The 22113-nt window shown below is 38.0% G+C and overlaps 1 protein-coding gene across 1 annotated transcript in view; it reads right to left on the bottom strand.

The window, feature by feature from the left end:
- Window positions 1–22113, bottom strand: part of EML5 (EMAP like 5) — a 181319-nt gene that overhangs the window by 47708 nt on the left and 111498 nt on the right. Inside the window, exons 22-23 of the mRNA XM_059373561.1 lie at window positions 3380–3532; window positions 2236–2367 (exon numbers count right to left, since the gene is read on the bottom strand). Of these exons, the coding sequence (XP_059229544.1) occupies window positions 2236–2367; window positions 3380–3532 (285 nt within the window). The remainder of the gene's footprint in view (window positions 1–2235; window positions 2368–3379; window positions 3533–22113) is intronic.

Below are 22113 nucleotides of genomic sequence, written 5' to 3'. Positions count from 1 at the left end.
TGAGTTCCTCATCTCTGATTCTTTTTTATGTTTTCTATTTCTTTATTAAGGATCATATTAAGGTCATCTACTCTTTGTTCAAATCCATTGTGTATGTTTATGACCATTACTCTAAAATCTCTATCTGGCATGTTCATCATCTCCATTTTATTTAGCTCTCTCACCATGATTTTGTCCTCTTCTTTCAATTGGGACATTCTATGTGTTAGGAAGGTCAGCTATGTCTTCTGCTCTTGAAAATGTGGCTTTATGAAAAAGAGGTCCTGTGGTGCCCTGTAGCACCATGTCCCCTGCACCTCAGAAGTATCTCCTGTGTGTGTTGTATGTGCCCTAGTGTTGCTGCAGAGCAGCTTTTGCCTTTAGTGCAGTCATCTGCAATGGCTCCCTCTGCCAATTGTGGGCAGGGTTGATCCCTGTATTGTTAACGGGTGAGTCTCAACCCACTGTGGGCTTGAGTTGGGTCAGACCAGATTTTTGCCAGAGATGTAGTAGCACCAAACTGCAGGGCACTTTCTCTGTGTTGTCCCCTGAGAAGCTTTCATGGCTTGCAGACAGATGAGATATCTGCCCTGAGTCCACTGCTGGGGCTCAGTTGGGACTAGTGTTCAGCCATGGTTATGTTCTTCTCTCCCTAGAGCAGGGGTCACTTTGAAGTGGTGCTGTTCCCTGTCAGGGCCACTTGCACCCTACCAGAATTGTAACATTGTTTTGGAAGGGCTCCGGCCAAGGGTATATTGGAGGGGGTATGTCCCCAAAAGCACGCAGTGGCGGGGTGTGCACTGTTAACAAGGTTTGTGCAGGTCTGCTGTGGGAGCCGACCTGAAACCCAGGTCTGGCTGGAGGGAATGTGTGTGTGGCATGGAGGGGCGGGGTGCACTGTTAAACAAGTTAGATGGAGAGTGTTCTTGCTTCACTGGTTCTCTAGGTATCCTTGTGTCTAGGCTAGGGACAGGGGAGGGAAATGGCGCCTGCTGGCTCTTTTGTTCTTAGAGTTTCCCAACTCACATGCTCTGAGATTAGTAAACAAATCTCCTTTGTACATACCTCAGGTGGTTTCCCAACTGCTGCTTCCAGGGCCGATTGTTATACTGCGTCTTTAAGGGCAGATACTCAGTTTCCTTTCACCCTCCTGGTTCTTCCAGAACCAAACTGACTGATTTTTTTAAGTTCTAGGTGTTAAGCCTAGAACTAACTCTAAGAACTTGTGGAATTTGACCCCTCTGGTTTTCAAAGCCAAATGTTTTATCTTTTCCCTGTGGGCTCCCCACTGTGACTATTTCTTTCCCCTCTCCATGCCCACAGTGTCCCTCCTCCCTCCAGCAGACAGTCCACTGAATCAATTTAGCTCCCAAATGCATCCTCTGTCCTTCCTACCTTCTTCATGTGGCCTCTCCTCTACATTTAGCTGTGGAGAATCTGTTTTATCTGAGACAAGATGAATCTAGCACCCTCCTACTATACCATCTTCCCCAGAAGTAGAATGTTTAACTTTTATGGGAAAAATTAAGCTTAAACACAAAAACATTTTCCCTCAGAGTCAACCACATAATTAATTCATAAATGGTTTAACTTGTGTATGTATATACATAGAAACTATTTCTGTTGTTACGGATATAAAAACCCTAGAAATAAATTTGATGATTTTTTTAAAAAAGTGTTTTGTTTAATTATATTTGGAAAAACTTTTAACAATACTAAGATTTATGTAAAGAATATGTGAAACAAAAATCCTTAAAAATAGAGGATTTAATATATTTAGCATTTATCCAAATGATTAAACACTGCGATGTGTAATGCATTTTACTGAAAAAACAAAGACACTCATTAAATTCTGTATGTTATACAACTTAAAGATATTTTTAAGAAATGTGATGGGGAAAGGACATTAAAATCCTTATTAACATATCTAATCTCCAAATTCTGAATTATTATTTAGACTAAGTTTATCTGACAAAAGCCAGAAAAAATGACAAAAAACCTTCTTTACATAATATTTAATTACTTTACAAATTAAAGAATTTGTCAGTTACTGTACTATCACTTGAATTATACTGGAAATATTAAAAAATCTAACCTCACAGCATTCTCCTTCAGATGTGAAATGAAGGAGTGGAAAGTAATTTTGAGAATGTTTCTCACAATAATTCTGAACTCATCTGTTGAACCACTGTTTCTCTAAAATAGCCAAACTAAATCAAATGAAACTTTTAGCAAGTAGGTTTTTTAAATTCTTACCTCTAATATCCCAATCAACATGGGTTATGTAACTGGTAGCGCCTTTGCATATTCCTACTCGTTTACTACTCATCACATTGTATATATCTATAAAACTGTCATGGGATGCTACTGCAAGATATTTCCCAGAACCTGTAACAGAAACATATTTGCTTGAGATTTTCTATATTTAGAAATATTTTTTACAGTGCACAACTAGAGTTAATTTTTTTTTTAAGATTTTTATTTATTTTTTTGACAGAGAGAGACACAGTGAGACAGGGAACAGCATCAGGGGGAGTGTGAGAATCAGGCTTCCCACTGAGCAGGAAGCCGGACGCGGGGCTCAATCCCAGGACCCTGGGATGATGATCTGAGCTGAAGGCAGACACTTAATGACTAAGCCACCCAGGCGCCCCTTCTTTTTTTTCTTTTTTAAAAAGATTTTATTTATTTTTAGGGGAAGAGAACAAGAGAGGGAACACAAGCAGGAGGAGTGGGAGAGGGAGAAGCAGGCTTCCTGCTGAGTAGGGAGCCCGATGCAGGGCTCGATCCCAGAACCCTGGGATCATGACCTGAGCTGAAGACAGATGCTTAACAACTGAGCCCCCAGGCACCCCTAGAGTTAATTTTCTTAACATTTTTTGGATGAACTCTTAGGTGTTCTGTGAATTATAACACAACGTGCATCACGTGATAATCTGTAACTTTATTTTCTCAAATTTTCAGTAAGCCCTCTAAATTCAGAAAAAAGTGGAAGTAAACTAACATAAGTAAATTTTGCCTTAACATTAGTACTTCCCACATTACAGTGGGTTTTGTCAGAGATAATGAATACACGGAAATTAATAAGCAAAATTAGTGCAACATTTTGAAAGTATTAAGAATATAATGAAGAGTCACCCAATCCTTCCATCTTAGAAATGAGGAAATCAAAACTCAGAACAGTTCCTTGGCTTAAGCCTATTTTTTTAGTGACAGAATTGTTAAAGTTGGATATTTTGCCACTGATCTAATACAGGAATTTTACCTTTTACCATACTCTTTACTAGTCAAAAAATTGAAATTCTAAGATAAAATAATGGTTAATAAAAATTACATATTGATATATTTGTTCATTGCCACCCCAAGTTGATAATCAAATATGATTTCAATGATATCTTACCTGGTGAAAATCGAATATCTGAAATAATATCTTTTCTGTGGTGAAAAGACACAAGATCCTCTAACGTATCTGCATTTGCCATTAAGAAACTTCCATCATTCAGACCTACAGCCAAAGCTTTACCATCAGGAGAAAAACAGCAACATCTTCCACCTAAAAAGAGATAGAAAGCATATATCAGGTAATTTTCTACTTAAAAAAATTATGTGCTTAAGGAATCTTTAATTTCAAAGAGAATTCCTGAATTCATTGTGGCTTCAAATCAATATTCAAAAGCAGCCAAGGGATAAAGGCAACGCAGTTTTCTACTGAAATCAGTGGTATGAAATTCTAAGCAGTAATAAATACAAACCATACCCCTCTTCTGAATGTAACATAAGTACTAATGTTTACTTTAAAAAATTAAGCTAATGAAAAGGAATGAGAGATTTTAATAACATAAAAAGCCAAAGACATGTGGAAATGTTTTGTGGGAGGTTGCTACCTCTATAGTTTCTATCCAACAAATCAGAAATGTAAGAAATAAGTCCATCTTTATAAAAATGCTCTCAAATTTGAAAAAAAATGACAATATTTAAAAAATTTATTTTTTGGGAAATAAGAGTGTGTTTGTCCTGACAGCAAGGGATATGGCAGATATATTCACAAGCCTAAGACTTTTGGTGTCTTGCATAAAATTTGGAGAGGAAGGGATGGGTTACAGCTGTCACAGAATGAACAGTTACAGAATGAATGGAGAACTAGTCATTTATCTTTTAATTATCAAGAACATAACAATGAAATCTAGGATTATTTCTGGTATTTAAGAGATGATGGCAACCTGGAGCAGGGTAGCTGGAATGGAGGTGATGAGAAAGGTTAGGATTTGGATATTTTGAAGATAGAGTTGGCAGGACTCTGACGAACTGGGAAGAGCATAGGAGAAAAAGATAAAAATCAAGGATTCTTTTTTCAAACAGCGATGTCATTTAACGAGATGAAAAAAACTAGAGGAGGAACAAGTGTTTGGTTTTGAACCCATAAAGTTAAGGATACCTATGAGAAATTCAAGTGAAGACATCAAGAAGGCAGTTTGGTAGAATTACACTTCTCTGGAGCTCAAGGAAGAAGACCAGACTAGAGATAGAAATATGGGAGACAGTAGTGTACAGATAGTAGTCACAGTCATGAGCTGGGTAAGAGCTGGTTATTAATTTATCACCCTTCAGCTCCAAATTCACTCTTTTCTTTCCTGCTATGTGATACTAGAGCTAGGCCCTGTAGACATTTTTCCTTTTCCAGCTAATTTGATTTTGGCCAATAGAGGGTACTGGAAGGTCCTTGCAAGGCCAAAGAAGAAGGAAAGGATTGTTCTTTCTTCTGGTGTGCATGAACTAGATCAGATTAATGATGGGGCAAGGGTAGGTATGAGGGATGGCGCTGGGACTGGAAAATCTTTTCTGCCACCACAGCAAAAGATTTCCTAGACCAGGCCTCTGGCAAGTTTCTTTTCTACTGACACCCACATCCTCTCCAGAGAGATTTGAATCTCAGCCTGGGAAAAGAGAGGAAGGGCTCCTTCCTTAATCACCACCCACCAACCCTACAGGTGGCAGCTGCTTTCTGCAGTTGTTACTTCTATACTCCTTAGAATCAATCCTTCTTATCCTTTTTTATTTTATTAGTTCAAAACACTTATTCAATATTAAACTTTCCCTATTCCACTTACTAAGGTGGTTTCTGTTTCTTAATTGGTATAGAATTGGTACTGAAGTAGTCACAGGAGACAGATCATTGAAGACAGGATTTTTAGAACTGGTTTAGTCATGCCTTTGGGTTAAAGCACAGTGCTGAGCCCTTGTCAATGAAAAATGGGGTGTTAGTAATCCAGGGTATGCATGGGCATAACAATCAAGTTATCTCTTGCAGTTAACTGTATAGTGTCTACTGAAGTAAAATGCCCTGGGAGTCCAAGTTCTGCTACCTTTGACCATTTCAAGAATAGTGATAACTGCAAAGACAATGCTGTGCAAAAGACTCCACTGAGGGCATAGGACGTTTAACAGAAAGAAGTAACAAACTTAGATCCTTAAATTCTCAGGAGGAGTCATGGTCCGACTAGAGACCATGGGCTAATGTTGCTACAAAATTAAACACAAATTTTAATTATGTATGTTGCAAACTTAAAATGTCAGTTGAATTCCCAGTTTCACCAAGTTTCTTATGTGATGGGGCACTGACTGGGAAGGAAAGAACACTGAACTGTGGAATGGGAGTGTCTAGTTAGATTCTGACAAAACTGAAAGCCTTGAACTTCTGTGTTTATTCTGAGTCTCACAGCCAGTGCCAAGTTTGCTCTCCTGTGTCTGGGTAGACTAACCTTCTGGGGTAGATGCCTTACAGGGGATGTTTAATCTTCTGAAGAATTATCACAATCACTTCTCTGTGGTCACTAGACCCCTAACTTGGATCAAATCTCAGCATGCTCTGGGGAGGAGGTTGGCAACAAACCTTTTCGTAAAGGACCAGAGAGTAAATATTTTCAGCATTGCCGACCATATGGTCTTTGTCTCTACTACTCAACTCTGCTACTGTAGTACAAAAGCAAAATCTAGACAATACATAAATGAGTGAACATGGTTGTGTTCCAGTAAAATATTATTCACATAATTAGGAAGTGGGCTGGATTTGCTGCTCTCTGCTATAGAGAAAGGAATCCAAAAGCTTAGGAAGTAAGAATGTTGAAGTAGATTTTTCATATGGAACCTGTATACTTGTCCACCAACTACATTGCCCCCAAAAGCTAAACAGTACCTTTACAAAAGCATTAAGGAATTCATTTATTAAGGGCAACATCTACATCTTTGAAAAGCCTCTGTGATGTCCTCCTATGTAGATCAGGAAGGGAGAGGTTTCCATTAATATGGGCTCCCAGATTCAAAAGGGATCATTCTAGGAAAAGCAGAAGCCAAGTAGCAGTACTTGAAAGAGCAGATTATTTTACCAAAAAGGGCAGCAGGAATGTCTTAATAATCAGAATGCTTTAGCCTGTAGAGATTTCTGTTGGTGACTAATCAATCATGGTATCTACAGGAATGAAACAGATGAGAGTAGGCTACTAGATTAGTGTCTGATCCATATAACGAAAAAACTCCTAACCTGGTGACTAAAAAAACTGACTTCTGTTACCATAATGGAAAGTCACAGATTCTCAGCCTATTTTTAGAGCTGAGCCAATTCACATACTCAGAGCCCCATGATTAACGGGAAGGCTAAGTCCCATCAAGAAGGACCCTATAGCTATGCCACAATGAATTAAGTAAATATTTTTCCAACAATCAGTGGTCACAAATGACTCAACTGAAGAAAAGGAAATACTCAAATGTTCAGAAATTAGTAAACAGGGGCTCTGACCTGACACTAATTCTGTGGATTCTATCCAATTCCTGAATTGTAGCAGATATACTAAGGTGGATTTTAATGTTTCTAAAGATTTGTTTGAGAGACAGAGAGAGAGAGACCCCCACCACACTCTCACTTTCTCTCTTTCTCTGGGGCAGAAGGCGAGGAAGAGAAGGCAGCCGTCCTGCTGAGTATGGAGCTCGATTTAGGGTTCAATTCCACAACCCTGGAGATCATGACCTGAGCTGAAATCAAGAGCTGAATGTTTAACCAACTGAGCTATCCAGGCACCCCTAAGATGATACTAATTGTGGATAATAAATTTAATCAGGTAGCGATGCTGACGAAGGTACTCTTCCAGATCTTTACCAGCACACACACACACAGCCCCTAATATTTTGCATGCAGTTATTTCCTTGGTTAATGCTTTTTTTTTTTTTCCTCCACCCCCAGTTTATAAGGACCACCAGAGCAGTCTGCTTTTACCTGGCTTGTATTTGTGCACACCTTCAAAGCTTTGCCTCAGGGCTATTCAACTCTCCTGTTCTTTTTTGTTTGTTTGCCACAATATAGTCCACAGAGATCCTGATCATCTTGACATTCCACAAAACATCTCAATGGTCCACTACATTGATGACATTATGCAGAATGGATCTGGGGAGCAGGAAGCAACAAGCACTTTAGGTGTCTTAGATGTAAGTGAATCAAGAGAGTGGAAGATAATTACCACAAAAATTAAGGGGCCTGCCACCTCAGTGAAGCTTCCGAGGATCCAATGATATGGAATATGTCAAGATACTCCCTTTAAGGTGAAAGGCTGCTACACCTTCCAAAACCTACCACAAACAAAAGGAGTAAAATGCCTGTTATGCCTTTTAGAAGCCTATATATTTGAGTGTCATGCTTCTACTCATTTATCAAGTCACTTAAAAGGCTTCCAGGGGACCAGAACAAGAGGGGCAAGCTCTTTCACTTGGGCCTTATACGTAGCAAATTCAATGATATTCAAAGTGTCTGTGGTAAACAGGGATGCTATATGAAGACTCTGGAAAGCTACTAAAGGAGAACTATACTGTAGACCTCTTAGATTTGGGAGAAAAATCCATACCCTCCTTTATAGATAACTATCTTCCCTTTGAGAAGGTGTTTTGGCCTTGCTACTAGGCCTTGGTAGAGAGTAAATGCCTAGCTATCCTAGCTATGGGGTATCAGGTGACTATGTGTCATAAGCTTCCTATCATGAATTGCAAGTTACATGACCAACCTAGCCATAGACTGGGTGTGCAGAGCAGCAATCTATGATCAAATGGAAATGGTATATAAAAGACCAGTCTTTCACAGATCCAGAAGTCAAGAGTAACCTGCATGAACAAGCAGCTCAGAATCCAACAATAATCCCTGCTACAATCTCTCTTCTCTCTCTCAATCTATACCTCTGGCCTCATGGGTATTCATTAATGATCAGTTGGCTGAGGAAGACAAAACTTGAGCCAGATTTACAGATGTTCCTCTACAGTATATGTTGGTAGCCCCACTCAGGGGTGACCCTGAAGGATAGCAGTAGAGATAAAATTTCACAATGGGCAGCACTTTGAGCAGTACATTTGGTTTTCCACTTCTGTGGTGAGAGATGACCAGATGGACAAATTTACACAGACTCACTACCATCTGTTAACTATGTGGATGATCAGTTGAGGAATGGATTCTTTCAGGATTAGAAGATTAGAGATTAGAGACAAGGAAATCTGGAAAATGAAACTTTCAGAAAGGGTAAAAGATGTGAAGATTTGTGTGTCCTACGGAATGCCCAACAAAAAGTGTCCACTAAGAACAAAAAAATACGAAATGGGTAGCAGAAGAAGGAAGTCAGAGATATCAACCACAGCCTATAACCAGTTATGGAAATAAGGACTATACAGAAATGCTTATTATGTGTATACATAAACTATTTACTTTTTAAAAAATATTTTATACAAATTTGTCGGTGGTTAAACTTTACCATTTAGTCTTAAGGTAACAGAATATTCAGTAAGACTATGACTAAATTTGATAGTAATGAACATAGTCAGAAATGGATACAGTGACTGTTGGAACTGTGTGTCTTCTAATTTGGGGGAGAGGGTGAGAATTTCTTCACTTGTACCAGCCATATCTGCATCTCTTTGGTTAGAAACTTTTTGGGTAGGGATACCTGGGTGGCTTGGTTGGTTAAGCCTTTCCCTTTGGCTCAGGTCATGATCCTAGGGACCTAGGATCAAGTCCCGCGTTGGGCTCCTTGGTCAGCAGGGAGCCTGCTTTTCCCTCTGCTTGCCACTCCCCCTACTTGTGTGCTCTGGCTTTCTTTCTGACAAATAAATAAAATCTTAAAAAAAAAAAAATTGGGGGGTAGAACATAAATAAAGTTTCTGGTCCTTAGCCAGAACATCAAGTGGTTGGGAGTTATTTGGGTTCTGGGGTAACCAAAACCAAAAATAAAGTTTCTGGTCCTTAGCCAGAACCTCAAGTGGTAGGAGTTATTTGGGTTATGGGGTAACCCAAACCTTCATTACCAAATGATGTGAAATCTCAGGATCTCTGCCTTTTTTTTTTTTTCCTGGTTGCTGTTCCATTAAGTTTTACCATTGGTCATGATAGACCATGAAACATCCCAGTGAATCCCTCTGGATACAGTCCCCTTTGCCCTTAGTGTGTAGGAATAACTCAGTTTCCTCTCTGCAGTTGGGATCAATCACTCCAGCTAGAGAGTAAGAGCCCTTTACTCTGCTTGTTGTTTCACTGGCATACAGAGCCCAACATGACCAGGTGGCAGTCTCACCTTCCAGTTCAGAGAAAGCATTATGTCCTCTGATAAAGGAATTCTCCCTGCTCTTGGGAAATAAAACTAAATCAGAAGAGCTCAGTACGTTAATTCTGAAGTTATAAAAAAGTTCAAGTATTTGTAAAAAGATACATATGGATGCTAATTACACAAAGGGGTAGTCTGTGCCAGTTATTACTTTATTGCCTTTTAGTTCTAAATTTACTATTCTTACAGCCCTGTAGAAGGCTTTTTGCCTTTTGCCAGCTAACTGATACAAGGCTTTGCCAATAGAGGGTGCTAGAAAGACACTACAAGTTCAAAGCAGGAGAAAGAAACTCTTTACAGAGTTAGATTTTACCTACTGAGCCAGAGCACTGATTTGTGGGGAGCCTGGAGCATTCCCCAGTGGGGGCAGTACTCAGAGTACCCTAGCGAGATCCCCCACCATCACAGTAAGGGTCCTAATGATTCAGCTGTGATTTTCAGCCTCTAGAGAGATGCCCTGCTAAGATAACAGCAGCTCTCACTGTAAAACAGCATTTTCTCTGGGTTAAGCACTTCTCCAAGCAATGGTCTCACCACCAGCTCTGGCCTGCACCCTCTGGCAAGCTTTTCCTTCACCACTGACCACTCTTTCTCTGTTCCACTGAGACCTACACTCTTCGGCAAGCTTCTTCACCACTGACAGACGGAGTGTTAGGATGGGACTCACAGTCTTTCCAAACATGTCTGCATCTCCTTTAAATTCTTTCTTTGTTCATTCTCCCTCAGCTAACTAGGGCTAGTAGCTGTATAACCTGTCTTCTAACTGTATGAAAACCGATATAATCACACAAAGTGTAAGTGAACAAATGAAACAGGAAAGGCCAGGGCAAACCTAGTAGCATTTCTATATGTAGAGAGCAGGAAGAAAAGGGAGAGTCAGTTAAGGGAAGGAAAAAAAAAGAAGTTAATAAAGTAGAGGGGGGAAAAGACATGCATGGGTTTCAGAGCCAAGTGAAGAATGCATTTCAGAAAAGAATGCATTACATCAAAAACTACTGTGAGGTGCGTAAGGGGAGGACCCAGAGCTGACCAAGAGATTGGCAGCAGATTTTATATCCTGACACTTTACTGAATTTCTGTACAAGTTCTAGCAGTTTTGGAGTGGAATCTTTTGGGTTTTCCACATGTAGTATCATATCATCTGTGAAGAGTGATAGTTTGACTTCTTCTTTGCCAATTTGGTTGCTTTTAATTTCCTTTTGTTGTCTGATTGCTGAGGCTAGGACTTCTAGTACTATGTTAAATAGCAGTGGTGATAATGGACATCCCTGCTGTGTTCCTGACCTTAGCGGAAAAGCTTTCAGTTTTTCTCCATTGAGAATGATATTTGCAGTGGGTTTTTCATAGATGGTTTTGATAATACTGAGGTATGTGCCCTCTATCCCTATACTTTGAAGAGTTTTGATCAGGAAGGGATGCTGTACTTTGTCAAATGCTTTTTCAGCATCTATTGAGAGTATCATATCGTTGTTGTTCTTTCTTTTACTGATGTGTTGTATCACATTGATTGATTTGCCGATGTTGAACCAACCTTGCAGCCCTGGAATAAATCCCACTTGGTCATGGTGAATAATCCTTTTAATGTACTGTTGAATCCTACTGGCTAGTATTTTGGTGAGAATTTTCACATCTGTGTTCATCAAGGATATTGGTCTGTAGTTCTCTTTTTTGATGGGATCCTTGTCTGGTTTTGAGATCAAGGTGATGCTGGCCTCATAAAATGAGTTTGGAAGTTTTCCTTCCATTTCTATTTTTTGGAACAGTTTCAGGGGAATAGGAATTAATTCTTCTTTAAATGTTCTTTCCGATTCTTTAAATCCCTGGAAGCCGTCTGGCCCTGGGATTTTGTTTGTTTGGAGATTTTTGATGACTGTTTCAATCTCCTTACTGGTTATGGGTCTGTTCAGGCTTTCTATTTCTTCCTGGTTCAGTTGTGGTAGTTTATATGTTTCTAGGAATGCATCCATTTCTTCCAGATTGTCAAATTTGTTGGCGTATAGTTGCTCATAGTATGTTTTTATAATTGTCTGTATTTCTTTGGTGTTAGTTGTGATCTCTCCTCTTCATTCATGATTTTATTTATTTGGATCCTTTCTCTTTTCTTTTTGATAAGTCTGGCCAGGGGTTTATCAATCTTATTAATTCTTTCAAAGAACCAGCTCCTAGTTTTGTTGATTTGTTCTATTGTTTTTTTGGTTTCTATTTCATTGATTTCTGCTCTGATCTTTATGATTTCTCTTCTCCTGCTGGGTTTAGGGATTCTTTCTTGTGCTTTCTCCAGCTCCTTTAGGTGTAGGGTTAGGTTGTGTACCTGAGACCTTTGTTTCTTGAGAAAGGCTTGTACCGCTATATACTTTCCTCTCAGAACTGCCTTTGTTGTGTCCCACAGATTTTGAAGCATTGTGTTTTATCATTTGTTTCCATGAATTTTTTCAATTCTTCTTTAATTTCCTGGTTGACCCATTCATTCTTTAGAAGGATGCTGTTTAGACTCCATGTATTTGGGTTCTTTCCAAATTTCCTCTTGTGATTGAGTTCTAGCTTCAAAGCATTGTGGTCTGAAAATATGCAGGGAATGATCCCAATCTTTTCATACCGGATGAGACCTAATTTAGGACCGAGGATGTGATCTATTCTGGAGAATGTTCCATGTGCACTAGAGAGGAATGTGTATTCTGTTGCTTTGGGATGAAATGTTCCGAATATATCTGTGATGTCCATCTGGTCCAGTGTGTCATTTAAGGCCTTTATTTCCTTGTTGATCTTTTGCTTGGATGATCTGTCCATTTCAGTGAGGGGAGTGTTAAAGTCCCCTACTATTATTGTGTTATTGTCAATGTATTCCTTTGATTTTGTTATTAATTGGTTTACATAGTTGGCTGTTCCCACGTTGGGGGCATAGATATTTAAAATTGTTAGATCTTCTTGTTGGACAGATCCTTTGAGTATGATATAGTTGTCCTTCCTCTTCTCTTATTATAGTCTTCGGCTTAAAATCTAATTGATCTGATATAAGGATTGCCACACCTACTTTCTTCTGATGTCCATTAGCATGGTAAATTCTTTTCCACCCCCTCACTTTAAATCTGGAGGTGTCTTCAGGTTTAAAATTAGTTTCTTGGGACGCCTGGGTGGCTCAGCTGGTTGAGCAGCTGCCTTCGGCTCGGGTCATGATCCCAGCGTCCTGGGATCGAGTCCCACATCGGGCTCCTTGCTCAGCAGGGAGCCTGCTTCTCCCTCTGCCTCTGCCTGCCATTCTGTCTGCCTGTGCTCGCTCTCCCCCCCCCCCCCTGATAAATAAATTAAAAAAAAAATGAGTTTCTTGTAGGCAACATATAGATGGGTTTTGTTTTTTTTTATCCATTCTGATACCCTGTGTCTTTTGATTGGGGCATTTAGCCTATTAACATTCAGGGTAACTATTGAGAGATATGAATTTAGTGCCATTGTATTGCTTGTAAGGTGACTATTACTGTATATAGTCTCTGTTCCTTTCTGATCTACTACTTTTAAGCTCTCTCTTTGCTTAGAGGACCCCTTTCAATATTTCCTGTAGAGCTAGTTTGGTGTTTGCAAATTCTTTCAGTTTTTGTTTGTCCTGGAAGCTTTTAATCTCTCCTTCTATTTTCAATGATAGCCTAGCTGGATATAGTATTCTTGGTTGCATGTTTTTCTCGTTTAGTGCTCTGAATATATCATGCCAGCTCTTTCTGGCCTGCCAGGTCTCTGTGGATAAGTCTGCTGCAAATCTAATATTTTTACCATTGTATGTTACAGACTTATTTTCCCGGGCTGCTTTCAGGATTTTCTTTGTCACTAAGACTTGTAAATTTTACTATTAGGTGACGGGGTGTGGACCTATTCTTATTGATTTTGAGCGGGGTTCTTGCACCTCCTGGATTTTGATGCTTGTTCCCTTTTCCATATTGGGGAAATTCTCTCCAATAATTCTCTCTAGTATACCTTCTGCTCCCCTCTCTCTTTCTTCTTCTTCTGGAATCTAGGTTACTTTTAAGTTCCAAAATGCCAGTACTGAAGATGTAAGACATTATTTCCAAATTTTAAAATAATCTGATAACTACATTGTTAGCATCTTAAGTTATCTAGAGTTATATTATTTTCCCAATTCTCTCAGGCTTTAAGGAGATTACAGTCAACTAAGCAAAGTTTCAACTGTGTGAATAATTCTTACTCTAGTCCAAAGACTTTTTCTACAAGTGAATGTGAACACTGGATTGGCTTCCTAGAGTTTTGCCATTACAAATTACCACAAACTGGGTGGCTTAAAACAAAACAAAAGAAATCTCTTCTCTCAGTTTTGGAAGCTAAAGTCTGAAATCAAGGTGTTGACAGGAGTATGCTCCTTCTGAAAGTTCTAGGAAGGAATCCTTCCTTGCCTCTCCCTGGCTTTCTGGAGTTTGCCATCAACTCTCTATGCTCATTGACTTGTAGATGCATCAGCTCAATTTCTGCCTGTTATTACATCACATTCTCCCCTTGTATCTGTGTTTCTGTGTCTTCACATAGCCTTCTTATAAGAACACATACCAGTCATTTAATATAGAGCCCATCCTAATCCAGTAAGACCTCAGAAAATCCCTACAGGTAAAGAAAGCCCAATTAAACATAAACTTACAATCCACATTTTCAAGCACAAAAGAAAATGGTACACTAGAAGGGAGTCAGCAGGAAAACAACCCCTAAACACCAGAAAGAAAAATACAGCATAATCAGATCCTAAAGGGTATCAAATAATTGGATTTTATATTCTTTATCTGATAGGTAAAGATAAAAGACATAAGAGAGAAACGCTAAAACATTAACAAGGAATGATATGGTATGAAAAAATCTAAGGTAATCTGAAAACAAAATTTCTAAAAATGAGAATTCTCAAAATCAAATACCTAAAAATTTACACAGCAGATGTGAAAGAGAAAGCTGTTAATTACTCAGCCATCTAAAAAGAATGAAGTCTTGCCATTTGCAATGACATGGATGGAGCTAGAGAGTATTATACTAAGTAAAATAAGTCAAAGAAAGAAAAATACCATATGATTTCATTCACATGTGGAATTTAACAAAAACAAGTAAGCAGGGAGAAATAAAGAGAGGCAAACCAAAAACCACACTATAGAAATAAAATCACACAAGACAAAAGTGCATATATGAAAAAGACATTGTAGGCAAATGGAAACCAAAAGAGATCTGGGCAACCATACTTTTATCAGACAAAAGAGACTTTAAAATAAAGACTGTAATAAGAGACAAAGAAGGTCAACACATAATGATAAAGGGGTGAATGCAACAAAGAACATAACACTTGTTAATATTTATGTACCCAACAGAAGAACACCTAAATATATAAAGCAAATATTAACAGATCTAAAGGGATAATATATAATGAGCAATATAATGATAGTAGGAGTCCTTTAATACCACATTCACATCAATGGATGGATCATCTAGACAGAAAATTAATAAGGAAACACTGGCCTTTAATGTCATGTTACACGAGATGGGCTTAATAGATAGTTACAGAAGATCCATCCGAAAACAAGAGAATATACATTCTTCTCAAGTGCACATGGAACATTTTCCAAGACAAATCAATGTTAGGCCACAGAACAAGTATTAATAAGTCTAGGAGGACTAAAATCATATCAAGCATCTATTCCAACCACAACAGTATGAAACTAGAAATTAATTACATAAAGAAAACTGGAAAATTTGCAAAAACACAGAGATTAAATGACATGCTACTAAACCACCAATGGGTTAAAGAAAAACTTAAAAAGATAAATTTAAAAAAATACTGAGATAAACAAAAATGGAAATGTAACTTACCAAAATTTATAAGAGTAAAACAGTTCTAAGAGGTAAGTTCATAGTAATAAATGCCTACCTCAAGAGGCAAAGAAACAAAAAATCTGAACTAAACAACCTAACTTTATACCTGAAGGAACTAGGAAAAAAAAAAAAAAAAGAACTGAAGGCCAAAGTTAATAGAAGAAAGGAAATAAAGGGGGTGCCTGGGTGACTCAGTGGGTTAAGCCACTGCCATCAGCTTGGGTCGTGATCTCAGGGTCCTGGGATCGAGACCCACATGGGCTCTCTGCTCAGCAGGGAGCCTGCATTTCTCTCTCTCTCTGCCTGCCTCTCTGCTTTCTTGTGATCCTTCTTTCTGTCAAATAAATAAATAAAATCTTTTTTTAAAAACAAAAGGAAATAAAGATTTGAACAGAAATAGAGATAAAAAAATAGAAAAATCAATGAAACTAAGAGCTGGTTCTTTGAGAAGACAAATAAAATTGACAAACCTTCAGCTAGACTCACCAAGAAAAAAGAGATGACTCAAAATCAGAAGTGAAAGAAATGTTACAACCGATACCACAGAATAGAAAGGATCCTCTCTGATATGAGGAAGTTGAGAGGCAGAGTCGGGGATTTGGGGGTAGGGAAGGAATAAATGAAACAAGATGGGATCGGGAGGGAGACAAACCATAAGTGACTCTTAATCTCACAAAACAAACTGAGGGTTGCTGAGGGGTGGGGGGTATGGATAGGGTGGTTGGGCTATGGACATTGGGGAGGGTATGTGCTATGGTGAGTGCTATGAAATATGTAAGCCTGATGATTCACAGATCTGTACCCCAGGGCAAATAATATTATATGTTAATAAAAATAATTAATAAAAGTATATACATATATTTTTAAAAAAACAAGGAAAGGATCCTAAAAGACTACTATGAACAAGTATTTGCCAACAACTGACAATACAGAAGAAGCAAATAAATTCCTAAAAACATACAACCTGCCAAACTAAATCATGATGAAACAGAAAATCTGAATAGACTGGTTACTAGCAAGGAGATTAAGTCAGTCATCAAAAATCTTCCAATGAATAAAAGTTCAAAGGCAGATGGATTCACTGGTGAATTCTACCAAATACCTAAAGAAGAATACCAATCCTTCTCAAACTGTTCTGAAAAACAGAAGAGGGAAGAAATCTTCCAAACATATTTCACAAGGCCAACATTACCTTAAAACCAAAATCAGCCAAGATGCCACAAAAAAGAAAATTAAAGGTTAATACCTTTGATGATCACAGATGGAAAAATCCTCCACAAAGTGTCAGCAAACTGAATTCAGTAATACATTAAAAGGAACATACAGCATGATCAAGTGGGATTTATTCCAAGGATGCAAGGATGATTCAACATATACACATCAGTCAAAGTGATACACTACCATTTGCAAAATGAATGACAGCAGTGCCTGGGAGGCTCAGTTAACCAACCAATTCTTGATTTCAGCTCAGGCCATGATCTCAGGGTTGTGAAATTGAGCCCCATGGCAAATTGCATAAGATTCTCTCCCTTCTTCTGCCCTCCCCACAACCTCTTTCTCTCAAAAAGTAAAATAAAATAAAATAAAATAAAATAAAAAGGATATAAAGCATGATCATCTCATCAGATGCAGAAAAAGCCTTTGACAAAATTAAACATCGGTTCCTAATAAAAACTCTAAACAAAGTGGGTATAGAAGGAGGCTACCTCAATGTAATAAAGGCCACCTATAACAAGCGCACAACTAACATCATACTCAATGCTAAAAGGCTGACGTGTTTTCCTCTAAGATCAGGAACAAGGGGCACCTGGGTGGCTCAGTGAGTTAAGCCTCTGCCTTCAGTTCAGGTCATGATCTCAGGGTCCTGGAATCGAGCCCCACATCAGGCTGTCTGCTCAGCAGGGAGCCTGCTCCCCCACTCTGCCCCCCGCCTATTTGTGATCTCTGTCTGTCAAATAAATAAGTAAAATCTTAAAAAAAATAACATAAAATTAAGATCAGGAACAGTATACCAGGATGTCTACTCTTGCCACTTTTATTCCCAGCAAGAGAAGGGCAGCAGGGGGTGTGGGGGTGTGGGGTGTGTGTGTGTGTGTGTGTGTGTGTGTGTGTTATGTATGTGTAGAAAAGGCATCCAAATTAGAAAGTAAAATGTCAGTATTTGCAGGTGACACATCACATACGGGAAATTCTGACTCCCTCAAAAACTGTCAGAATAAAATTCAGTAAAGTTGCAGGCTACAAACTCAATACACAATAATCTGTTGTATTTCTTTATAATTATAACAAACTACAAGAAAGAAATTAAGAAAATAATCCCATTTATAACTGTATTAAAAAAAGAACAACCTAGGAATAAATTTAACCAGGGAGGTGAAAGACCTATATATTGAAACCTATTAAGACATTAATGAAAGAAATTAAAGACAACAAAATAAATGAAGAGATATTCTGTGCTCACAGATTGGAAGAATTAACATTGTTAAAATGTCCATATCACCCACAGCAAAACACAGATTCAATGCAATCCCTATCAAAATTCCAATGATATTGAGATGCCTGGCTGGTTCAGTTACTAGAGCATGGAACTCTCAACCTCAGGGTAGTGAGTTCAAGCACCATGCTAGGCATGGAGTCTACTTAAAAAATTCCAATGGTATTTTTCACAGAAATAGAACACCCCTAAAGTGTGTATGGAACCACAAAAGACCCTGAGTAGCCAAAGCAATTTTTGAGAATGGACAAAACTGGAGGCATCACAATCCCTGATTTTAAACTGTATTATAAAGCTACAGGAATTAAAACAGTATGATACTGGCATAGAAACAACACATAGATCAAAGGAAATGAATAAAAGCCCAGAAATAAATCCAGAAATATAAGGTCAAATAATTTAAGACAAAGAAGCCAAGAATATACAATGGAGAAAAAAAAGGATGGTCTCTTCAATAAATGGTGTTAGGAAAACTGGACAGGCACATGCACTAAGAATGAAACTGGACCACTATCTTACATTCACAAAAGTTAACCTAAAAGAAAAGTAAGACCTGAAACCATAAGACTCCTAGAAGAAAACACGGGCGGTGATATGCTTCTTGACATAGGTCTTGCTGATTTTTTAAAAACCTAACACCAAAATCAAACACAGCAAAAGCAAAAATCAACAAGTGGGACTATACCAAGCTAAAAAGTTTCTGGACAGCAAAGGAAATCAATGAAAAGGCAACCTATCAAGTGGGAGAAAACAGCTGCAGATCATCTGTCTGATTAGGGCCTATTATTCAAAATATATAAGGAACTCCTACAACTCAATAGTGAAAAAACAAACAATCCAATTTAAAAATGGGCAGAAGATCTGAATAGATATTTGTCCAAAGAAGACCACAGATGGCCAACAGGTACATGAAATGATGCCTGATATCTTTAATAATCTGGGAAATGCAAATCAAAACCACAGTAGGATATACCTCATATCTATTAGAATGGCTATTATCAAACACAAAAAATAACAAGTGTTGGCAAGAATGTAGGGAAAATAAACCTCATGCACTGCTGTGGGAATGTAAACTGGTGCAGTCAGTACAAAAAACAGCGTGGATGTTCCCACAAAAATTAAAAATAGAACTACCATATAATGCAGCAATTCCACTCCTGGGCATTTATCTGAAAAAAATAAAACCAATAATTTAAAAGGATATATGCATTCCCATGTTCATTGCTGCATCATATTCAATAGTAAGGATAAGTAATAATCTAAATGTCCACTGATGGATGAATGGACAAAGAAATTATGGTATACAATGGAATTTAATTCAGCCATGAAAACAAATGAAATCTTGCCATTTCTGACAACATGGATGGACCTCAGGGTATCAACTAAGTGAAATAAGTCAGACAGAGACAGACAAATACTCTATCATCTCTTTTATATGCAGAATCTCAAACAAAACAAAAACCCAAGCTCATAGATACCAAGAATAGATTGGTGGTTATTAGAGTTGTGGAAGGGGTGGGAAAAAATTGGGGTTTGATTATAATTAAAAGCTAAAGTCAGGGAGTACAGGTTTCTAACAGAAACTTCTAATACATCATTACACAGAAAAGTGTGAAAGGTTAGCAATATTTAGAAAATACTTGCTTTATAGACATTAACATTACAGACATTATTAGTTCATGTTACATTTTTATACTTCCAGTTATTCTATAACTTGTTACCATAAAATGAAATCATTTGTTTGGCAAAATTCTCATAGGACAATCTACATTAACTATAATGACTTTTTTTTAAAGATGTATTTTAGAGAGAGAGTGAGTGTAAGCAAGCAGGGGGTGGGGTCAGGAGAGCAACCTCAAGCAGACTTCATGTTCAGCAGGAAGCCTGACATGGGGCTCAATCCCAGGACCCTGAGCTGAAATCAAGGCTTAACTGGGCCATCCAGGTGCCCCGATAATGACCTAATTTTATAAAATGTTAAGCCCTAGCATTGTAATAGTTGTATATTTATTTGCTGAAGAAAACAGTATTTGGTTACTAAATGTTTGAAGGAGATAACTCTGTTTCATAATACTTAAACCATTAGGACTTCAGTAATTTTGTAGTTAACTAGTATAAAACCACACATAACTCTTTTTTTTTTTTTTAAAGATTTTATTTATTTATTTGACAGAGAGAAATTACAAGTACACTGAGAGGCAGGCAGAGAGAGAGAGAAGGAAGCAGGCTCCCTGCCGAGCAGAGAGCCCGATGTGGGACTTGATCCCAGGACCCTGAGATCATGACCTGAGCCGAAGGCAGCGGCTTAACCCACTGAGCCACCCAGGCGCCCCCACACATAACTCTTTGAAGTTAAGAAAAATCCATCTACTTTCCTTTTTTTAAGGTTTTTATTTAAATTTCAATTAACAAGCTAATACTAGTTTCAGGTGTACAATATGGTGATTCAACACTTACATAGTAACTCCTGTGTTCATCACAACAAGTGCACTCCTTAATCCCCATCATCTATTTAACCCATTCTCCCACCCACCTCCATTCTGGATCCTCCATTCTCCATCAGTTCGTTCTCTATAGTTAAGAGCTTGTTTCTGGGTTTGCCTCTCTCTTTTTATTTCCCTTTGCTCATTTGTTTCTTAAACTCCCCATGTAAATGGAATTATATGGTATTTATCTTTCCGACTGCCTTATTTTGCTTAGTGTAATATACCTAGCTCCATCCATGTTGTTGCAAATGGCAAGATTTCATTCCTTTTTTCCTATGACTAATATTCCATTGTGTGTGTGTGTGTATGTATATATATATATACACTACATATTCTTTATTTACTAATTAGTTGATAGACACTTCAACTATAATTTGGCTATCATTTATAATGTTGCTATAAACTTTGTATGTATTGAATTAGGGTTTTTGTATTCTTTGGATAAATACCTAGTAGTGCAATTGCTGGATCACAGAGTAGTTCTAACTACTGAGGAACCTCCATACTGCTTTTCACAGTGGATCTACCAGTTTGCAGTCCCACCAACAGTGCAAGAGGGTTCCCTTCACTATTTTCCTTTTGAATCAATGGTGACAAAAATAAAAGAGGAGAATATTTAAAAACAAACACACAGAATTATGTCTTTTCTCCATAACCTAATACGAAGATCTATTCCTAGGAGCAGCCAATAATACTGGAAGATAATTTTTTCCAGGTCTGATACAAGACATAAATCTACAAATTGAGGAAGCACAACAAATCCTCAACAGAATAAGTTAAAAATGAAGCACCATACATGATAATGTTATGAAACTACAGAACTATAGAATAAAATAAGAGAACAAAGGAAATGAGGGGAATAACTCTCAAGCAGAACTCCAGAAGCAGTTAAATCAACATTAAAGAATAAGAGTAAAAAAACAAAAAACAAAAACATAATCAGTAATAGTATACCAAAGGCAGAGAGGGAGGTGGTAATAATTCACCCAGAGTGGCAAAGCACCATCTTATCAAAAATTTTAAAACAATAATAATAAAGCCGAATAAAAATCAGTTTGCTTTTTAGGGAGAGTGGGAAGTACAAGCTTCCAGTTATGGAATGAGTAAGTCACAGGGATAAAAGCATATGGAATATAGTCAATACTACTGTAATAGTCTTGTATAGTGATAGATGGTAGTACATTGCAGTAGCACAGCATAATGTATAGAGAAGTTGAATTGCTATGTTGTGTACCCATAACTAATGTAACATTGTGTGTGAACTATGCATTAACAACAAAAAAATAAGCTTGCTTTTTAAGAACTGCAATGTCAGGGGTGCCTGGGTAGCTCAGTCAAAAGTGGCCAACTCCTGGTTTTTGCTCAGGTCATGATTTCAGCATCCTGGGATGGAACCCCATATCGGGCTATGTGCTCAGCAGGGAGTCTGCTTGAGGATTCTCTGTCTCTCTCTGCCCCTCCCCCTATGTGTGCATGAGCACACGCACTCTTTCTCAAAATAAAACAATCTTTTAAAAAAAGATGAATTACAATGTCAGTGATACTTTTGCTGGTGCAACAGAACACTTGGAATGCCGCTGGTTCAGATAAAGAAGTCTTTATTAAAGAAACTCCAAGACCGTATTTTTTTTTCCTTAAGATTTTATTTATTTATTTGATAGAGATCACAAGTAGGCAGAGA

The sequence above is a fragment of the Mustela nigripes genome, chromosome 13 (genome assembly GCF_022355385.1).
Source record: "Mustela nigripes isolate SB6536 chromosome 13, MUSNIG.SB6536, whole genome shotgun sequence".
In the NCBI taxonomy this organism is placed as follows: domain Eukaryota; kingdom Metazoa; phylum Chordata; class Mammalia; order Carnivora; family Mustelidae; genus Mustela; species Mustela nigripes.
Note: the sequence above shows the minus strand (reverse complement) of the source record. Positions and strands in the feature narration are given on the sequence as shown.